The sequence below is a fragment of the Pinus tabuliformis genome, chromosome Q (genome assembly GCF_031772625.1).
Source record: "Pinus tabuliformis cultivar Carrire ecotype Pingquan chromosome Q, CPIR1, whole genome shotgun sequence".
Classification (NCBI taxonomy): Eukaryota; Viridiplantae; Streptophyta; class Pinopsida; order Pinales; family Pinaceae; genus Pinus; species Pinus tabuliformis.
In genome coordinates this window covers 15,550,237-15,569,561 of record NC_142296.1, presented here as the reverse complement: position 1 = coordinate 15,569,561, position 19,325 = coordinate 15,550,237, and the positions used below count along the sequence as shown (strand labels likewise).

General features: G+C 36.3%; 1 protein-coding gene across 2 annotated transcripts in view; it reads left to right on the top strand.

Moving 5' to 3' along the window:
• The first annotated feature begins 427 nt into the window (after positions 1-427).
• LOC149218028 (26S proteasome non-ATPase regulatory subunit 4 homolog) overlaps positions 428-19,325 on the top strand; it is an 89,843-nt gene continuing 70,945 nt past the window's right edge. Inside the window, exons 1-3 of one of the 2 annotated variants that reach the window (XM_089383750.1) lie at positions 428-667; positions 780-893; positions 985-1,090. In XM_089383750.1, coding sequence (XP_089239876.1) covers positions 656-667; positions 780-893; positions 985-1,090 — 232 coding nt within the window. In that variant the 5' untranslated portion in view covers positions 428-655. The remainder of the gene's footprint in view (positions 668-779; positions 894-984; positions 1,091-19,325) is intronic. The other variant, XM_089383751.1, reaches the window with a different exon arrangement.

Genomic DNA, 19,325 nt, shown 5'->3' with positions numbered 1-19,325 from the left:
ATCTAAAATATGATAACACTCAACTCAAATTCAAATATCAAAAAACATTATTAAATCTCTTATTATAATGATTTTGTTAATTGAAAATTTTCAAAACAAATTTAATCCACGCCCCAAAACAAATTTAACACTTTACATCAACTCATTTCTTTATTGATCCCTAAAGCCATAACTTACCATCCTATGTAACAATTTTACCATCTAAACTCAACCTATTTTCTTTATAATTTCAAGATAGAAATAAAATATTATTAATATTAATTATCATGTAATGGAAAACCCCTCTCTTTATCATATTTCTCAAATAATTTATTTCATACTCAGGAATTTATTAATTATTTTAAATTTAATTTATTTGAATTATACATTCATTGTTTTTTATGATGATTTTATTTGAATATAAATCCCAAAATTCTTACACTCAAGGCATTACTTCAAGGGCACACTTCGTAAAAGCATTGGAGGCCAAGAGTACGTATAAAAAATTACAAAGCAATACGGAAAGGCAAAACCAGAGGGTTGTGGAGTTCTTTTTTAAAGCCCAGCGAAACAGAGGTTGGATTCCATCAACAGATCCATTTATCCCAGCTGCTGCTGCTCTATTCGCATCTGCTCGCTTTCAGTGCATACGTTTAATTCATTCCCGGCACCAACAATGGTTCTGGAGGTACTTATTCCAAATCTTTCACCCATTTAATTATTTGCCATTCAAACCCTGAACGCCCATGGCATTGGCAGCAGTAAATAAATGCAGAGTAATTCGTATTGTTTTGCAACAGGCGACTATGATATGCATCGATAATTCGGAATGGATGAGAAACGGAGATTACCCACCAACCAGATTTCAGGCGATGGCCGACGCCGTTAATCTTGTTTGTGGGGCAAAAACCCAGGTTCGATTCTTGTAACGTCCTTTTCTTCAGTTCTAAACCGTTTTCTTCGAAATAGGTGAGTTTATGCTTGATTACTGGCTTTCTTTTGCAGTCACATCCCGAGAACACGGTTGGTGTTCTCACCATGGCGGGGAAACATGTTCGTGTCTTGGTGACTCCCACAAGTGATCTTGGCAAAATTCTGGCGTGTATGCATGGTACCTTTTTTTCGCCTTTGCCCTCTTCGTTTTGGAAATTATTTTTACGTTTATAATGCCAAATAAAGTTGTATATATATCATTTTTATACGGTAAGTTATTTTGGTCGTTTTTCTATATTGCCATGCTTTTAGAACGCAAACTGGTGGGTGTATGATCTTACTGTCTGTTAGTCTAAAGGGGCTTTAGAAATCAATTTTTTGATTTATGTGATGTAATTTTTTCTTTTGAATATAGGAGCTAGGTTTGCTGAGTTTGGGTTTTGGCTGTATGATTATTTGTGTGGAGAATACGTCTGCCCAAAGGGTGTACGGTGTGGAAAATAACATTAAATGCATAATTGTGGTCAGTATTTTCTACTCGGCTCATCTAATGTCATTGAACAGGATGCCATACATGTGAAAGTTACTGGGGATATAATGTACATGATTAAAGCTCTAGAATCCTCTAGATTTTTTTTTCAGAGCTTCCGAGATTCACAGAACTTGGTCGAGACAGTAATTGGCCAACAATTATGTTGGACTGTGAAACCTTGTGCGTGGGTTCTTGTGATACAGTAACAGTTGCTATTCTTTGATGCAGAGAACTAGCAAGTAATGTTAATGTGATTAACTGCTTGAACATTTTGTGGGGCGATGTAAAAATTTTTGGAAGAGAAATGTACTTGGATTGATATATTATTGCAATACATAGGACTTATGACATTATCTTATTTATGAGATGGGAGACGTACAATGAGTATGCTACCGACTTTCCCAAACACGTAACATGAATTTATTACTTAACATTACATTATGACATGATACATCACAACATAACCTCATTATAAAGTACACCAAAAAAGAGTGCCAAGTATTAATATGACCAGTATAAAATTTATCTAACATCTCTTCGCCCCCGTAACAGTCATATTACACAGTTACTTGTCTCATGACAAAAACAACTTGCCTGGACTAAACAAACTTACGGGCACCGGCTGCAGTTTGCTTCTCTGTGATGGCAGCAATTAGCATCTCGAAACGATCAACATGACATGGAACCTGCATGGTTAATGTCGAACAAGTTATTTTACTAACCATCCGCCTGACATTTGACTCACCCAGGGTTGTGGGGGAGCGACCTGCCCCCCCCCCCCTTCTCGCTCCCGCTCCCAATTCGCGCTCCGAGCGGGAGCAGCTCCGGAGCGCCTCGGGTGCACGCTCCCTGCGTTTTGGGGAGTGTTTAGCCTTTTTTGCAATTTCTTTTTTTTTTGCAGTAATGTTCCAAATGCAATCTTTTTTCAAAGAAACAAATAAGTTTTGAGTGGGGCAGCTTAATGATCAAGCCTATGGCCCTAGTATTGATATGCACCTTCCCCCCTGCACTGTGGCTGATTTTGCAGCCATAACAAAACCCTCATTAATTATTTATAGTTCTGATTTCTGATATGAAATGGTCTGAAAAAGTCTTGCCGCATTATTTTTAAGTCAGATTTTTGATATGATTTTGGTATCTTTTTCTCCTTGTTTTACCCTCTGATTTGTGTGATTTGGATCATTTCACTGCTGAGTTCTTCCTGCACACCAGCTGCAGAGGATTCCTTCCTCATGTATCTTTTTCCTCTGCACTGGTTGATTTTGCAGCCATAACAAAACCTTCATCAATTATTTTTAGATTTGATTTCTGATATGAAATGGTCTGACAAAGTCTTGTACTTTCATTAAAGATAACATCACAGTTGAATATCCATGTGTCAGTAAACATAAGTTTCATGCATTTTACATCAAATTCATCAACTATTTTCTGGAATTAATGCATATGCAATAGAACCAAAAACTTTAAGTTAACTCACCTGAGGTTTTCTTCTGGACCCAGCTTTTGTAGGGAATTTTTGCACTGCCTGAAGCGCACTATGGTGCCTATTGCTTCTGCCCTTAGGCACTGCCTATGATCCAACATGCATCTTTACATCTCAACTACCATGCATTTTCTTGTTTCAACTACTCCATTCTGCTGAGGAGTATAAGATGTGGATATTGGCATTGAATTCCTTCTCTTTTACGAAATTTAACTAATTCATTGGAGGGAAACTCTCCTCTATGATATGATCCGAGGATTTTTACACCTCTACTAAACTCCTCTTCAAAAGTTCAACCATGGCTTTGAAATTTTTATCTTCAATAAAGACAGCTGACTGTTGTTTAACCCAACATTTTTCTCGAAAAACCATCTACAATCAATATAAGTACTTGGTGCGTAGGACAGACATTGCCCTAGTTGGACCACATATATCAACATGCATCAATGCAAGAACAACCTTTGCCCTCCATGCTTTGCATTCATTTGTTGTTGATCAACGTTATTTCCTTCAAGACAAGCTTAACATAAATCCTTCTCGATTTGTTCTCGAATCTATGGTAGACCAAACACCTTTTTTATTTTTTGTGACCAAACACTTTTTTTTTATTTTTTGTGGATAAATAAATATAATGGAAATACAAAGATCTAACTTCTGGTGCCAAAGTGTATTCTCATTTCATCCATTGTTGGCTATTAGGGCAAGTGACTTTGCCTCTTTATTATGGTTGGACATAATCCTTTGGGATTTCTATCATGTAAATAGATTTGTAGATAAATAAAATAGGAGAATGTGAAACAACCCTCGGAAACAATAACAAGGGATTAGTTCATTGTATAAAGTAGATATTAATGAAAGATCATCAATTCAAGAGTTACCTCCTATAGTGATATCAAAGCCCTGCTCAATTCTTGACCTCTCAGCACTTGCAGAAACACTTCCCCTCAGGTTTTCCATTGCTGCGCAGAGTACAATAATGCTCTTGCCACACTTGCATACCCCAATGCTTACATGCGTCATTGTGTTTGATAGTCCTTGTCAACTGTTGAGATTCCCTCTAGACTACGACCTATCCTTTTAATGTGCACTCAATCGGGTGTTCTAGTTGCTAAAACTTTCTAACAATATCCTTAGTAACTCTTTTCCTTTCCTAGACGACACAAATCGATTTCCATTTCTTCTTGTGTATCGTTGATGTTGTGATCACACTCATCTAACCTCATCTCCCTCATAACCCTAGCGTAACAAATTCCCTTTCTTGTGTAGATGGAAGCCACAATATACCCCATCATTGTCATATATAGCAACGAGAAGGCCAACCCGAAGACTTTGTAGTCTGCTAGAAAGACAAAGAGTTACGTCCATTCCTAGATAGTTTGAGAAAAAGTGGTGCCCCAAATTGCGAAAGAAAGGGAAGAACAAGGGTGACCGACCCTAATAGTTTAGTCACTAGTTCATGAGAGAAGGATCTGGAAGGTCTCTCCAACGATTCCATTGAGGAATTGGAGGTCCTTACGATCTTTGTTCATTGTTTTCCTCTGATCTGAACGCTGACTTTTTGCTTTGTCCACGAAGTAGTCATTCATCTTCGTCTTTGTCTTTGTAGTTGGCATCTCACTTATTCTCTCAAATGTTTCACTTGTCTTGCCTTAATAGTTTTCTCCACGGATTGTAAATAAACATTGATATTTGTTTGCAAAGGGGTTGAGGATAGAGTTGCAAATGGAGAGTTTTAGTGCAATCCTATTGTTTGCAATCTCTTTCATTGAATCGATTTTTCTTTTTAGGGATTTGAAGCAACACCTGCATCACATAATAAAAGGAATTCATTTACTAATTTCTTTTATTTAGGAAATTATTGATGCAAACTTTGTTGCACTAGTTCAATTATTCTAGCAAAGATTTTGTTATGTTTGAAGATGCATTCCCTCATTTTCATTATTGGCATAGTGCAAGGAGAATATCGAGAATGGTCTAGAAATATTAGGCATACCCTCATTTTTAATAACTTGTCGAAAATAATTTGTGAAGGTGAGTCGTCATATAGTTTTCATTACAAATTATTATGGTGCTTTAAAGAAGTTGAAATATTTGTAAGACTTATACTTTGAATTGGAGCTTGTTCAACTAATGGTCAAACTCTTCAACCTTGAGTTGAAAAGATGGACATGCCACTCTTCAAACTAATTAGAGCCTTAATGCAAGATATATACTGGAGTGAAGATGGACATTCGTCTCATGGCCATCATCAAGGCCCTCTAACCTACATACTCTCACTATCTTGAATCCTTGAAAGCTAGTGACCAACTCAAGTCTATTAATTTTGACTGTTTGAAGGAGAAGGTTGCAAAGCGAGAGAAATCTTTTAATAAGAGGAAGACAACAACTTAGGCCCCTGAAGAAGCACCGTGCCTTGTTCAGAAGGGAAAGAATCAATCGCATGATTCTCCTAAAGGAAGTAGTAGTAGAAGAGGACGTTGAAGAAAGAATTTCATAGGCAGGAGTTAAAAACCATCAAGGAGGCTTGGTCTTCATTTCATTCATTGCGACAGAGATGGACATGATGCATCAACATTCAAAATCTCCTAGGAAAGAATCAAAGATAATGAAAACAAAAAAGAAGGCAGAGGTAAAACAACAGATCCAACTAAAGGTAAAGCACCTAAGTTTGCTCATTATATTATTGCTCATTGCAATATTGGAGTAACTAAAGACAGTGTCATAGGGTTCGCCGAACTTCTTGGTTGAAGTTGAAATTTGGCAAACCCAAATAAAAATTTCAAATTTGTTTTGGTTTGACCTAGGTTCGTTCTAGTTTCGCATTGTCGGCTAGCTTCAATGAGTTGCGGTGTGGTCGACCTTTGTGTGTCCTCACGATACCACCAATTTTTTTTTGAATTTGCTTAGGTTTGACTTAGGGTTCATTTAGAAATCTGGTCTCACATTGTCACCCCGTTTCAACATGCTGCAGTATGGTCAACCTTTGCAACTCCTTTCCATACCACTGACCAAATCGGTTTTAACCGTCGAGCTTCATCTCTGCATTGTGGCATTGTGCGATCCACCAAGCGACTAGGAAGTCGACGATTCCATTATCCATATCCATACCCGTGTCATTGAGAAAACATACTTTGCAACAGAAGATGTTAGCTGTTTCGACTCATTGGGGACTATACAACATCATTGGTTTTGTCTCGTCGTTGAACATGGGCACAACATCACTGGTTGACCATGATTTCCTTTTTTCTCAGGTTATTTTTTATTCATATAGTTTATATGCTATAACAAAACTTAAATGCATAATACAAATCGTATTCCATATATATATATAATGATTAATTTATAACTTATATTTTGTATGAAAAGTTAATTGCTCTTTATATAAGTTAATTTATGTGTGATATTTTAATAATTTAAATTATAATTATAATTATATACACATATATAATTAAATAAATTATAATTTTATATATAGGGTTTCCAACCTAATGTCGAACCTTATCCTAACCTCATGGATAATTTCGAGCTCAAATCGATTTTTTGTTGTTGTTGAACTTGAATTTGAACCCAAATCATGTAACATTGATTGAAGATTTGTTTCACTTTTGATTTGCTTCTTAGAGAGATGCATGGTTGCTTGATACAGGTGCAACATACTATATAATCTTCTAGATAGACTTCTTTGAAGACTTCAGTGATAATGTAGATGGAACAATGTATTTTGCAGATAAGTCAAGTCTGAATTGCTCATGACTTGGCACCATCAGGTTTAAAGTGCATGGATTTCTCGATTTTCTTTTGCATGATATACTCTCCCTTCTAGAGTTGCAGAGAAATCTGTTATCCCTTGTTCACATTCGCCAGCAAGGCCACTCTATTCATATCTTTGATGGAAAAGTAGAAATAAGGAAAGCACTTGACAACTTGGTTGTCATGACTGGAGTGGAAGATGAAAGATTGTTGATGCTAAAAGGGACATCTGCTCATACGCAAAATTCTTACCACAACTCTCATCGTGATGAAGGTACGTTGCCATCTAGTCTTCTGTGGCATGTTAGATTTGGGCATATTAATTATGACAACCTTTGTTGATTGAAGAAGGATGGTGTTTTTGGTTCGCCTACTATTCCTAGAAAATGAAACATGTGATGCTTGTATCTGTGGAAAGCATAACAAACAACAGTGTCATGATTCTGCTTCCAGAGCATGTAGAAAACTTGGATTGATAAATTATGATTTGTGTGGCCCTATTCTTGTTCCTTATGGTAATGGAAATAAATATATGATGACTTTAATTGATGAGGACACCAGAATGTGTTTGGTGTATTTGTTGAAAAGTAAATCTAAAGCTTTTGAAACTTTGGAAATTTTCATCTATTGATTGAAAATGAACAATAATCACATATTGGCTCTCTTTGTACTGATAATGGAAGAGAGTACACCTCTAATGAATTTGAAAACTATATTTGCCAACATGGGATCTGACATCAAACCACAGTTCCATACCATCCTCATCAAAATGGTGTAGTTGAAAGATGTTTTGGGGCTGATGCGATGTTATGTGCAGTGTATGTGAAAAACAAATGTCCATCTCATGCCTTGAGAAATAAGACTCCTTTTGAAATGTGATACCACCAATGCTATCGTCTTTATGATGAGGTAAACAAAAAGATTATTCTTTTTAGAGATGTAACTTTTCTTAAACCTTCCAAGATTGACAACACTGTTGAGCGACAACTCGATTGTTTGGATAGATTCATTCATGCAAAGACATATCAAGAATTTGATAATGAGATTTCATGTTTTGAAGAGGGGATTCCTATCTTGGATCAATCTATGGAATCTTCTTCAAAGGCGCTGTCTCCTTCTCATGAAGTTTCAACCACTTCATCACATCAGGAAGACTCTTTGAGTGATGTGATTGAGAGGATTGGAAGGCTAAATCTTGATGCAACCCCATCTCATTCAGTGGAGCAACCTTGACCATTTCAGAAAGGCCCCCCAAGATGGCTTACCAATGAAAGTGTTCATCCTAATGAGGTCTAAAAGGTAGGAACCAAAGGCTCCACTAGATAAGATGGAGGTGATGTAGATAATTTTGATTCAGTTGATGTAGATGATATTGATGTTTCATATGATTGTGGATTGAATTTATTTGCTAACTTTGAACCAATTTCCTTTAAATAAGCTCCTTCTCATAATGAATGGAAAGAAGTAATGAAGGAGTATGATGCTCTCATAAAGAATGTAACATGGAATTTTGGTTGACCCTCCATTTGTAATTAGACCAATTGGATGCAAGTAGGTCGACAAGAACAAGTGCAAATCAGATGGCTCACTTGACAAGCATAAAGCAACGCTTATTGCAAAATGATTTGCATAGAAAAAAAGGTGTTGATTATGAAGATACTTTTGCTGCCACAGCAAAGTGGGCCACCATCCTAACTATCTTTTCCTTGACAACTCAAAATGGTTGAAAAGTTCATTAAATTGATGTGAAGACTGTTTTCTTGAATGGAGACTTGAAAGAGAATTCTTCATGGCTCAATTAGAAGGTTTTGTTGTGAAGGGAAATAATAGAAAGTATGTAAACTCATCAAATCCTTATATTGCGTAAAACAAACACTGTGAGCCTAGTATGAAGAGTTAATTGAGCATCTTTTGAAATTAAATTTCAAGCACTTTCATAATGATGATGCAACATTGTTTGCCAAGAAAGTTGGCAAAATTGTTGTGTCTCGTGTTATGTGTAGATGATATGTTGATAATAGGGGATAATCAAAACTTTATTGCATCTATAAAGAAAGAGTTGAAGAAGGGATTTTAGATGACATATTTGGGACACTTTCACTACTACTTGGGGATTGACGTAATTCAACATCTAAAGTATATTTTCCTCTCCCAAAATAAGTATGTTGGAGAAACGTTGAATAAGTTTGGCATGGTTGAATGCAACCCTCTATCTAATTCAATGGACCAGAACTTGAAGCTCACATCAAAAGAACATAATGAATTTGAGGATGCAACTAGTACATACATCTTGTGGGAAGTTTTATCTACCTTACTACTACCATAGCATATATTTCATTTGTTGTGGGAATTCTTTCTAGATTTATGCAAAAGGCTTGTGAAGGATATTGGTATGTTGCAAAAAGAGTTTTGAAGCACTTGAAAGGAATTCAAGACTTTGGACCTAAATACTTATTGGTGGATGGATTTAGTTTGATTGGATATTCTGATTTAGACTTTGACAAAGACAAAATAAAATGGAGTTGCAAATTCAAGCTATCTCATGATTCTTAGATCAACAATTGTCTGTTGGAGTTCACGCAAATAATTAGTTCCAACAAGTTTCACGACAAAGGCAAAATATGTTGCATCTATAAAAGCAACAAAGGAGGTTGTGTGGCTCAAGAAAATTCTTAAATATTTTTAAGGAGAATCAAGTGAATTCTACTCCTTTTGGTTGACAATACTTCTGCAATCAATTTGGCCAAGAATACCATATTCCATGGTTGAACCAAACACATCAACAAAAAGTATCATTTGGTTTGATATTGTGTAGTGGGCAAGGCTATTCATTTAAGACATTGTTATTGTAGACATCTTCACTAAAGCTCTTGGAATAGAAAGTTCGAAAAATTCAGAATAATGCTTGAGCTCACAAACACCCCTTTGACATAAGGGGGAAATGTTGGACATAATCCTTCGGGATTTGTGTCCCGTAAAAAAATTTGTACATAAATAGAATAGGAGAATGTGAAATGACCCTTGGAAACTAAAATGAAGGGTCAATTCGTCGTATAAATTAGATATCACATTAATGAAAGATCATCAATTTAGGAGTTACCTTTGATGACATGCAAAGGTCCTTCTCCTTTACCCTTGTTCCAATAGTCTTCTTGGTTCGTTTGTTTTTAATGGGCATATCTCGTTTTGGAAAGTGACATCCATTTGTGGATTGTGTTTTGTAATCTTTTTCACTAAAAGAACAAGAATATGGAAAACATTCATGAATAACAATGTAATGTTTCGTTTGATTTGGACATTGCCTTTTCCTTTTACAAAGTATGCTCTCCAACATAAACACCACTTAAGTTGGATTTGGTTTTATCCCATGCAAAGTTAATAAATCAATCTTTGTAGTTAGTTATCTTGGGAATTAATATATCAATAAAAAAACTTAACACCCTTTTAACCCCTGTTTCTTGCTGTAAAGGAATAAGAGTTTTCTGCTTCGTGTGGCTACATTGGCTCAAACGTTTTCAAAATGTTGCCCCTTTCTAGATGTGGTCCTTGGTTGTTAAAAAAAGAACTTTATTATTTTGAGTTTTCATACCTAGAGTTTTGTTGCCATAATTTGGTTTTCCAAACTTTCACTTGTTTATCAATTTTGCTACAAGAGCCTGTTGACCACTACATGTCAAGGACCCAAAGCAGTACACTCCCTTTTTTCGCAAAAGGAATAGCGCCTGATCGACGTGTTCGTGTTGTTCAGCTATTATCATCAGCTTGATCACCATGTTATAATGTAAACCCATTCTGCATGTGTATAATGTAAATAATCTCAGCAGATCCGTGTCGTGTATGTAATTTCCTAGGTAAACTTACTTTTCTGGTGATGATCTACATTCCAAGAGGTTTTTTGTCTCACTGATCCATTCTCGAATGGTCGATAGAGTTTTCCTTTAGCCTTATCCCAAAGTCGGAATGGATTTTGTCATTGGGATCTTAGGCGAGTCCTACTGTTATAGATCTAGTCTATGTAACAGTGATTTGGGAATAATCCTAACTATTTGGTTAGGTTATTTTATTACAAATTGCTTGGTCTATTGGATTATATTTGTGTCGCAAAAATTGGTAGTCTGTGAGGGTCTTCTACAAATGGGTTTTCCCCCTTGAGATGTAAAAAATATGAAAATTATGATGTAAAGTGTCTTGAGGGCTGGAAAAATAATTTATCCCCTCATAGGTTAATTAATTAAATTTTCTGGCAAAAAATTAATTAAAATCCTAAGCTGAAAATTTAATTAATTCTATGTCCTAGGTAAATTTAAATTCTTCGAAGGCAAAATTCGTCGGTCCTTAAAAATTAAATTTTAAGAGGTCCTGGGACTTAAGGTAAATTGATTATTTTGTTGAATCTTAAGCCTTTGGTCCCTGGGGTTAAGTCAAAGTCAAAATTTTGAGGAAATTAATTCAAGAATTTAATTTTTGAATTAATTAAAATGCATTTAATTGAAAAATTCGAATTTCCTCGAGAATTTAAAATTTCGACAGATGAGATTAAAAGAAATTTTGATCCTCATCAACAGTCGAGATTACTTTGACAAGGATCACTCGAACTAGCCATTGGAGGACTTATCTTTAAATAGGAAGTCGTTTGTCAGTCAATTCATCCGATCTTTTGAATCGTGTACTAAGCTCTCAAGCTCTCTTGTATGCTTTTTTGAATTAATACAAAAGTCTTTGGGGTTTCAACGTGCTGTAGTGTTCCTCTTCATGAATTTATGGTAACATTGTTTTAATTTTTGCTTAATATTATGTGAAAACTGTCAATCATTAGCTCTCTTAGAATAATCTGAATATAGGTATCTTATTCAGTTTGTTGGATCTAGGATAACATTTTCAATTTTGATTGAATGGCAGGTATCTCTATTTTTTCATAATTTTATTGTTGTTCTATTTTTTTACTTGATTTGATGGTTGATCTAGTGTTTGCAGAAGATCTCTCAGGTTCTCATTGAGCGTTTAGGTATAGTCTTCGGCTGGACTAGCCAACCCTCAACACATATTTTCTGAAGAGCCTACTTCATATAAGCCTCAGGATTTATCTAACGATAATCTTTTTCTGCAGTGTGTTTTTGGGCTAGTACCTCTCTAAAATTTCAAAATCTTTGAATATTTTGTGGAAATTTTGATAGATTTAGCTATTAAGAGCCTTAGATGATCAGATCTGGGAGCGGAGTTGGACTCATACTCCTCGGATCTGATAGATCTATAAATTATTTGTATAGATTTGTTATTCACTTATGTAGATATGAAATTTTGTAACATAATTTTGAATTTTAACACTTGAGTTTTTGGGATTTTCTCTATTTTTGTACATATTGGTTACTGGGTTTTTCTCTTTTCACTTGTGCAGGAATAGATCTAAGAAATCAGCCAAGAAAATCTTCAGATCTGAGCTAGATTTAGACCCTAGAGGGCAAGATCTGGGCTCAAAGATTGTTTGCAAGAATAGATCTGAGAAATCGGCCAAGAAAATCTTCAGATCTGAGCTAGATCTAGACCTTGGAGGGCAAGATCTAGGTTCAAAGATTGTTTGTAGGAATAGATTTGGGAAATCAACCAAGTAAATCTTCAAATTTGAGATTTTTTTTAGGCAGATCTGGGGGTTTTGAGACAGATCTAGGCCCTAGAGGGCAATATCTTGTTCCAAATATTTTTGCAGGGTCAACCATTAAAGATTTCGCAATAAATCTGAAGATTTAAAGCAAAATATTTTTTTCAAAACAAGGGTTTCAAGTTTTGGGGTTCTTAAGCCCAAATCTGCCTTCTCTTAGCCCAACGCTAGTTCTATTGGCCCTGTGCTAGCTCTCATTGGCCCTAGATTCCCCTTGCTCCATTTCTGATTTGAATATTTAATATTCTGAAGTTGATCATTGGTGGGTTTTTACAGAAATTTTGGTAAAAAATTGTGCTTCAGGTATTGAATTTTTTTTGGCAACTTGGGCAAGTGATCTTCAAGGCCTAGGGCCTAAGGGTTTGATCTCTAAACCATCTTTTTCCTCACTGTTTGCAACAACAATCATATATCTTTCTAATAGTGGTAAAAAACACATCTAAGTGGTTTGAAATTAACTAAAAAAATTGCTAAACACATTAATAGGTCATTTATGTTTGATATGTATCAAGAATTTGACCTAGATCTACATTTTGGGTGACTGTTATCTCTGAATAATTTTGTTTATGAAGTCTGAAATATAACAGTGGCAAAATTTTATGTGGGTTACCCTAAAATCAGTTCCTAAGTTGTCTATTACATTAAAGAATTAATTTCTTGAGTTGGGCATTCATCATTAGGCTTATTTCATGTTTTAATGGCTGACTGTAATAAGTATATCAGATATGATATAATTATGGAAATCACATCATAACAGGCTGAAATTTTTTGATAATTCATGTGGGCAAGGTTGGAAACTTTACAGTGAATTTTTGGCATAAAGATATCATTGCTAGCTTACTGTTTTCATTGTCATATTGCTGTTGTCCTAAAAACTAATTTCTAAAAATTAAGTACTCTGTCATCGAATTGTGATAAAACGCATATCTTTTGTTTCATAATTGAGTTTTTTTTGAGCATCTGTTGACATTGATTGCAAAGAAGTTTTTTTTCTCTTTGAGCTATAATTGTATAAAAAAGATTTGAAATAAGCTTGTGGTTTAAATGTAATATTTGCAGGGGTTTATTTTTAAGTCTTCCTCCAATAAAGCGAGCAATATATTTTGGTGATTAAGGGATTTTGTGACGCAAGTGTTTCTAATCCTTGGGTCTAACTTCTTCTCATCATCTGGTGCATTTGCATATAAGTTAGTTTTGCATAAACAAAATTTACTTCCAAGCATAAGCTTGGTCGATAGAGAGATAGGTATCCATCCATCTTTGCTTGAGAAGCTTGCTTTTAATAGTACTTAAAACGGTGACCTTGCAGTCGTCAGAGCCACAGCTCTTTGCAGCGCCTGAGGCACTGGGTATGTTAGATTTTCAAGAGAGGTATCGTTAATCACAACTTAGTGTGCTTCACCTTATCTTCTTTCTGCCAATTACTACGAAATCAGGCTCAATATAGAAAGGATCGAAGCGTTAAAACTTAGATAGGCATTTAACTAAAATTAACCAAGATTCTTGCATCTCATATTAGCTTTAGGATCTGCACTTCATATAAGATAGTCATTCATTCAAGCAGCAATTGCAAATCAATTACTTGGTCCTAAATTTCCTAGCAAGATAGTTGACTCCATAAGGCATTGAAATCAATTGCTTAAAATCTAATCAAATCCTATAAATCTTGCTAAATCTAAATCAAGTACTTGGTCACTTCACTGTGTCTCTCGAACGGGCCGATTTCCAACTAGTTCACCTTCATTCCATTTTCGTAGGGTCTACCCCCCTTAGCCTGCTGTAGGGAGACAACTTAAACGGTGAGATTGGGGATCAGGGTGATAGCCCCCGATTTGAGCCGTTGTCGCGGTGCCTAGACATTCCGTGCGACAACAGAGCCATCTCTCAAAATTTGTGGTTGCTATCGTTGTGAAATTGTATTTTTTGTCCTTTTGAAGCAATTTGTGGCACAACTACTCAATAATAAGGTTAGTATATTCTAGTGTGACATCTGAAAAACCTCAATGAAATTTTTAAAAGATGGGTGACTCTTCAAGGTTGTACTAACTAAGTCTTCCTTCAATAACCAAGTCTTCTTCACTTTCTTTTATATCAATTTGAATCATGAGTAATTGATCTTTTTAATGTCTCTAGTCTTCAATAGATGTTTTTGAAGTGATTCTGGTTCCATGTTCATTGTAAATAACATGTGTTTGAGCAAGAAAGATTTACCTTTATGTGGCGTGTTATGGATTGCTAGCAACAACTTCTAGATTATGCGAGCAACCTCACCATCCCGCACTTCAAGAAATCTTTCATTGATCACCTAGAATTTTATAAGCATTATAGTTTCCCTATTCTTGACACCAAAAGCATCATGCGTAAGGACTACTTTTCTTGCAATGGCTTCCAATTATTCTTGGATATTAGGTTTTCTTACCACTCTACTTGTGACTATTACTATTAGGGATTTATATTGACAAATAACTATCATCATCTATTTACAACTATTGAGGTTATGTTGTTAAAATCTTTGACTTTCTTCTAAGATAATGTTTGATAGACGATCACTCTAAATCAATTTTTGAGCATTGCACTACTAAGCGAGCGTGATTTTTTGTTGTTGTTGGAAAATTCAACCTCAAAAGGGTTGCCTTTTTTTATTATTTTTACGAGTATAAGTCAATCTTAATGATTGTTGTACCAATGTGGCCACTCACAACCTTGTTGCTATGGGTTCGTTCTGAATTCATCAAATTTTGTATGCGGGGCATCTATTTTTTTTTGAAATTTCTTCTCACATCAATTAGAGAAAAAACTTATGCCGACCTAGATAATTTATCATAAAACTTCATAACTAAACTTAAAGAAAAACACCTTGATAATTAAACTTGAAATTTTTTTTGCGTATCCTTATATGTATGACATAGTCATGACGTTTATTCATGCTTATATGGATATCTCCTCTTTGTTCAACGTCCTTGCAACACGTGTCTGTGACCTCTACCACCATTTGCTTCAACTTGTCTTTTCACGAAGCTTGTTTCTGCCCTATGTGCTCTCTATTTGTAGATGAACCCGATCTTGATCTTTTTGTTGTTGAACTTGATCTATTGATGATGTAGGTGTTACTTGTACACACATCTATCATAAACAATTTTCTTTGTGCCTTGCTTGCACCTACACTGTGATCTTTTCCACAAGCATTTTATCTTGTGTGCACTATTGTTTATGCTCTAGAGGTACCACAAGAACTTTTCTTTAATCACGTCTCTTCACTTTGCCAACTACGCTTAAATTATATTTGTTTTGAATGTCAGAAATACACGCATAACCACAACCTACATTATTCACCAAGCCACCCACGTAGCCATAATTTGTTGTGCCGTGTCGTCTGTGCTTATTGAATTGTGAAATCTCCTGTTAGTGAATGTTAGGGAAGACTTGCACTGCCTTTTTTGTTGATGTTTGTAGTTTTGGAAGGTCTTCTACATTGGCTTAGTGTTTTAGCACGTAGAAGATATTTGATTGCCTCTGTAGGTGCTTGCTTGTTGAAGTAAGTGATTTATGATTTCTTTTCTAAGGATAACTTAGGAAAAGTACGATAATTAATCTAATTAATTATTGTGGACTATTAGGAAAAATTTGTAAGGATAAATAATAAAATTATTTAAGTGACCTAGATATAATCTCAATCATTGATCTTAAGTGAGGCTTATGATTTAATCCCAACCATTAATCACTTAGGAGATTAGGTTTAGGGATTTTGGGTTAATGAAGTTATAAAATAAGCCCAAGGGAGGTGAAGAGACACACAAGTTAAGGAAGCGATTTTTCTTTAGAGCGAGAGGCTCAACTAGATTGAAGAGAAGTGAGGAGAAGTGTAGCAGGGAATTTTGGGAGAAATTCAAGGAGGTTGAGTTCAGGAAAGAGGGAGGCTGAGTTGTTGAAGAAGAGCGTTGAATTATAGAGGAAGCTGATTTTTCTAGTGCGCAAGGGCCGTACGAGACAAGGAGAAAGAGAGGCCAATTTGATGGTGAGACAGGTTAATTTTCCAGGGCTAATTTGCTTTAGGTGGTTTGAATTCCACAGGCCAAATTATTTGTACGCGATTTTCCCAATGGGGCTGAGTTCCAGGAACCTAACAACTATATTTTTCTGTGTATTCTCTGTGGGTCTAACCCAAATTTTTTCCGAGAATTTTAATGAAGGAAGATTGTGTTGGGTGTAAATTTGTTGTTTTGGTGTGATTGATCTCTTCATTTTGTTTCCGCTACATTTTTTAAGTTAATATACCAGTGTGTTTATTTTTCATCAAATTCAGGAATATTTGAGATAAATGTTTTCTGGGGTTTTAATAAATTGTTGATATAAAATAAATCAGACCTGGTATGAGAAAAATTAACATGGTATCAAAGCAATAAAAACTTTGTGGGGGAGATCATATATCAGGAAGGTTTCACGACAATGAATTATTTTACTACAGCGGAATTTTTATTTTGTAGCAAGGGTTTTGTGGCTAAAGTTGATATGATAATATGGTATTATCAATCCTAAGATATGAAGATAGGTTGGAGGGGGCTGTAAACTTTAGTCCATGGAAGGAGCGAATCACCCTTGTCTTAATGGCCAATGGTTTGTGGGAAATTGCAAGCCAAGAGATGCAGGTTGTGCAAGACGCTACCCAAGCGATTGAACATTAGTTGAAAGATATAAGAGCTAGGAGCATCATTTTGGATGGTGTGAAGGATCACAGAATCTCTCACATAACAAAGAAAGATACAACTTGTCAAATGTGGTCAACCTTGACTAAGCTGTACTAGAGTGACAACTAGGATAGAAACATGGTGCTAAGGGTGAAGCTGACTAACATCAAGATGAATAGATCTGAGACTGTGGCCTCATACTTCACGAGGATTCAACAAGTTCATGATGAACTTTCAATTGTTGTGAAAGAGGTGGCTGAAGTGGATCTTGTCAAAGTAGAAAGGGTGTACCAAGCAGTGGGTTACATTTGTGACGGGGATCCTAGCCAGAGATAAGCTTTCTGATTGGGTCATATTGTGGGATGATTTCATCCAAAAGGAGATTTGGGAGGATAATTGGTGGACAACGCAAAAGTGGAGATGAGGAAAACCTTGCTCTCTTTGGGCAAGCAAAGAAGGGCAAGGGTAAAGCCAAGCAAAATTAGAGTGGAGGAGCATCTTCATAAGGGAAGAAAGATATGAGCAAAGTCACAAGTTTGCTCATTATGTTGGACAATGTCCAAATGATAAGAATGGCGCATATGGATGAGTTGGCTAACAAATTCGAGAAGGAATTTACTCTAGTATCCTGTCTTTTTGACACCACCATGTGGTTTGTTGACAGTGGAATATCTCGTCACATGATGGGATGTATGTACCTGGGTTAGAGAAAAATTTACTCTCAGTTTTGGAGGATAAAGGACTTGAGGTAAGTTTCACGAGAGGTGAGGTAGCTCTCAGGTTGAAAGACACTGATCCTATTGTGAGGACAGGATAGGACGCTGATCCTATTAGTTGAAAGGACAACTAGTGAAAGCCATGGTACATAGCAATGATAACCAGAGTGAGATTTGGCACATGAGAATAGGACATCTACACTATAGGGCTCTACCACTATTACGTGAGATAATGATTGGTTTCCTAGAGTTTAGTATAGAGCATGATGTTGTGTGTAAGGGATGTTCGCTTGGAAACAGGCCAAGGCAACATTTCTTGGTAGTAAGACGAGATCCAAGGGTGTATTGGATTTGGTGCACGCTGACATCTATGGTACTATGTCAATGGAGTCTATATCAGGGAGCAATTATTTTCTAACATTCATAAATGACTATTCCAAGAGGACATGGATTTACTTCTTGAAGACCAAGGATGAGGTCTTTGGTCAGTTTCAAGAGTTCAAAGTTATTGTGGAGAACTAGATTGGGAAGAAGATCAAGGTCCTGGGATCAGACGATGGGGGTGAGCATACATCCAACGAGTTTAAGGATTTCTGCAGGGATGTAGGAGTCGAGGAAGAACTTATAGTGCCTTACAATCCAAAACAGAATGGAGTGGTAGAAAGGAAGAACAAGAGTATATTCAGAGAAACCATGGTCATGATCCATGATCAAGATTTGCCAATGTTTTTGTGGGAAGAAGCATGTAATTCAGTTGTATATTTGCAAAATAGGAGCCCTCACAAGGCAATGGAGGACATGACTCATGAGGAGGCTTTTACAGGAGTAAAGCCAAAGGTGAGTCATGTGCACATCTTCAATATTCTGGGGTATGCCCACATTCCTTTAGAGAAAAAGACTAAATTGGAGCCCTCGTAAGATAGGGGAATTTTAGATAGATACAATGAGACTTCAAAGGCCTACAAGGTCTACATTTTGGGACAAAGGAAGATAGTGGTTAGGGGCGATGTCATATTTGAGGAGAGGGTTAGGACCTTTAGGAGGTTGCATGGGATATATCTAGCAGCGACATAGGATCGGGAGCGTGAGGCTATGAAGGTTGAGCAAGGACTAGTAGTAGGGGCATAACCTTCAGATCAGGAGGAGTGAGATCTTCTTTTGAGCTCTACCCAGAGGAGGCCAAGATGGGTCAAGCAAACCTTGAGAGATGTTGAGGAGCATGTGGAGGCTCCTAGCAACACCTTTAGAGAGAGTAGACCACCAACCATATTTTCAAGTTATTTGGCCTTGACGAGCAACATTAGTAAGTCCGAGCCTTCAACCTTTGAGGAGGCAATAAACCAACAGGTTTGGAGGGATGCCATCGTGGAAGAATATAGTTCCATCACGAGGAATGATGTTTGGGACATCGTACTTAGCCTCGAGGGGAAATCACTGGTCACTTCTTGATGGATCTACAAGGTCAAACATGTAGCAGATGGTAGTGTCAAAAAGTACAAGGCAAGGTTTATGGCGAGAGGCCCAAGGGTTCTCCCAAGAGGAGGGAGTAGACTACGAGGAGATATTTGCACTTGTCACTAGATATGCACTA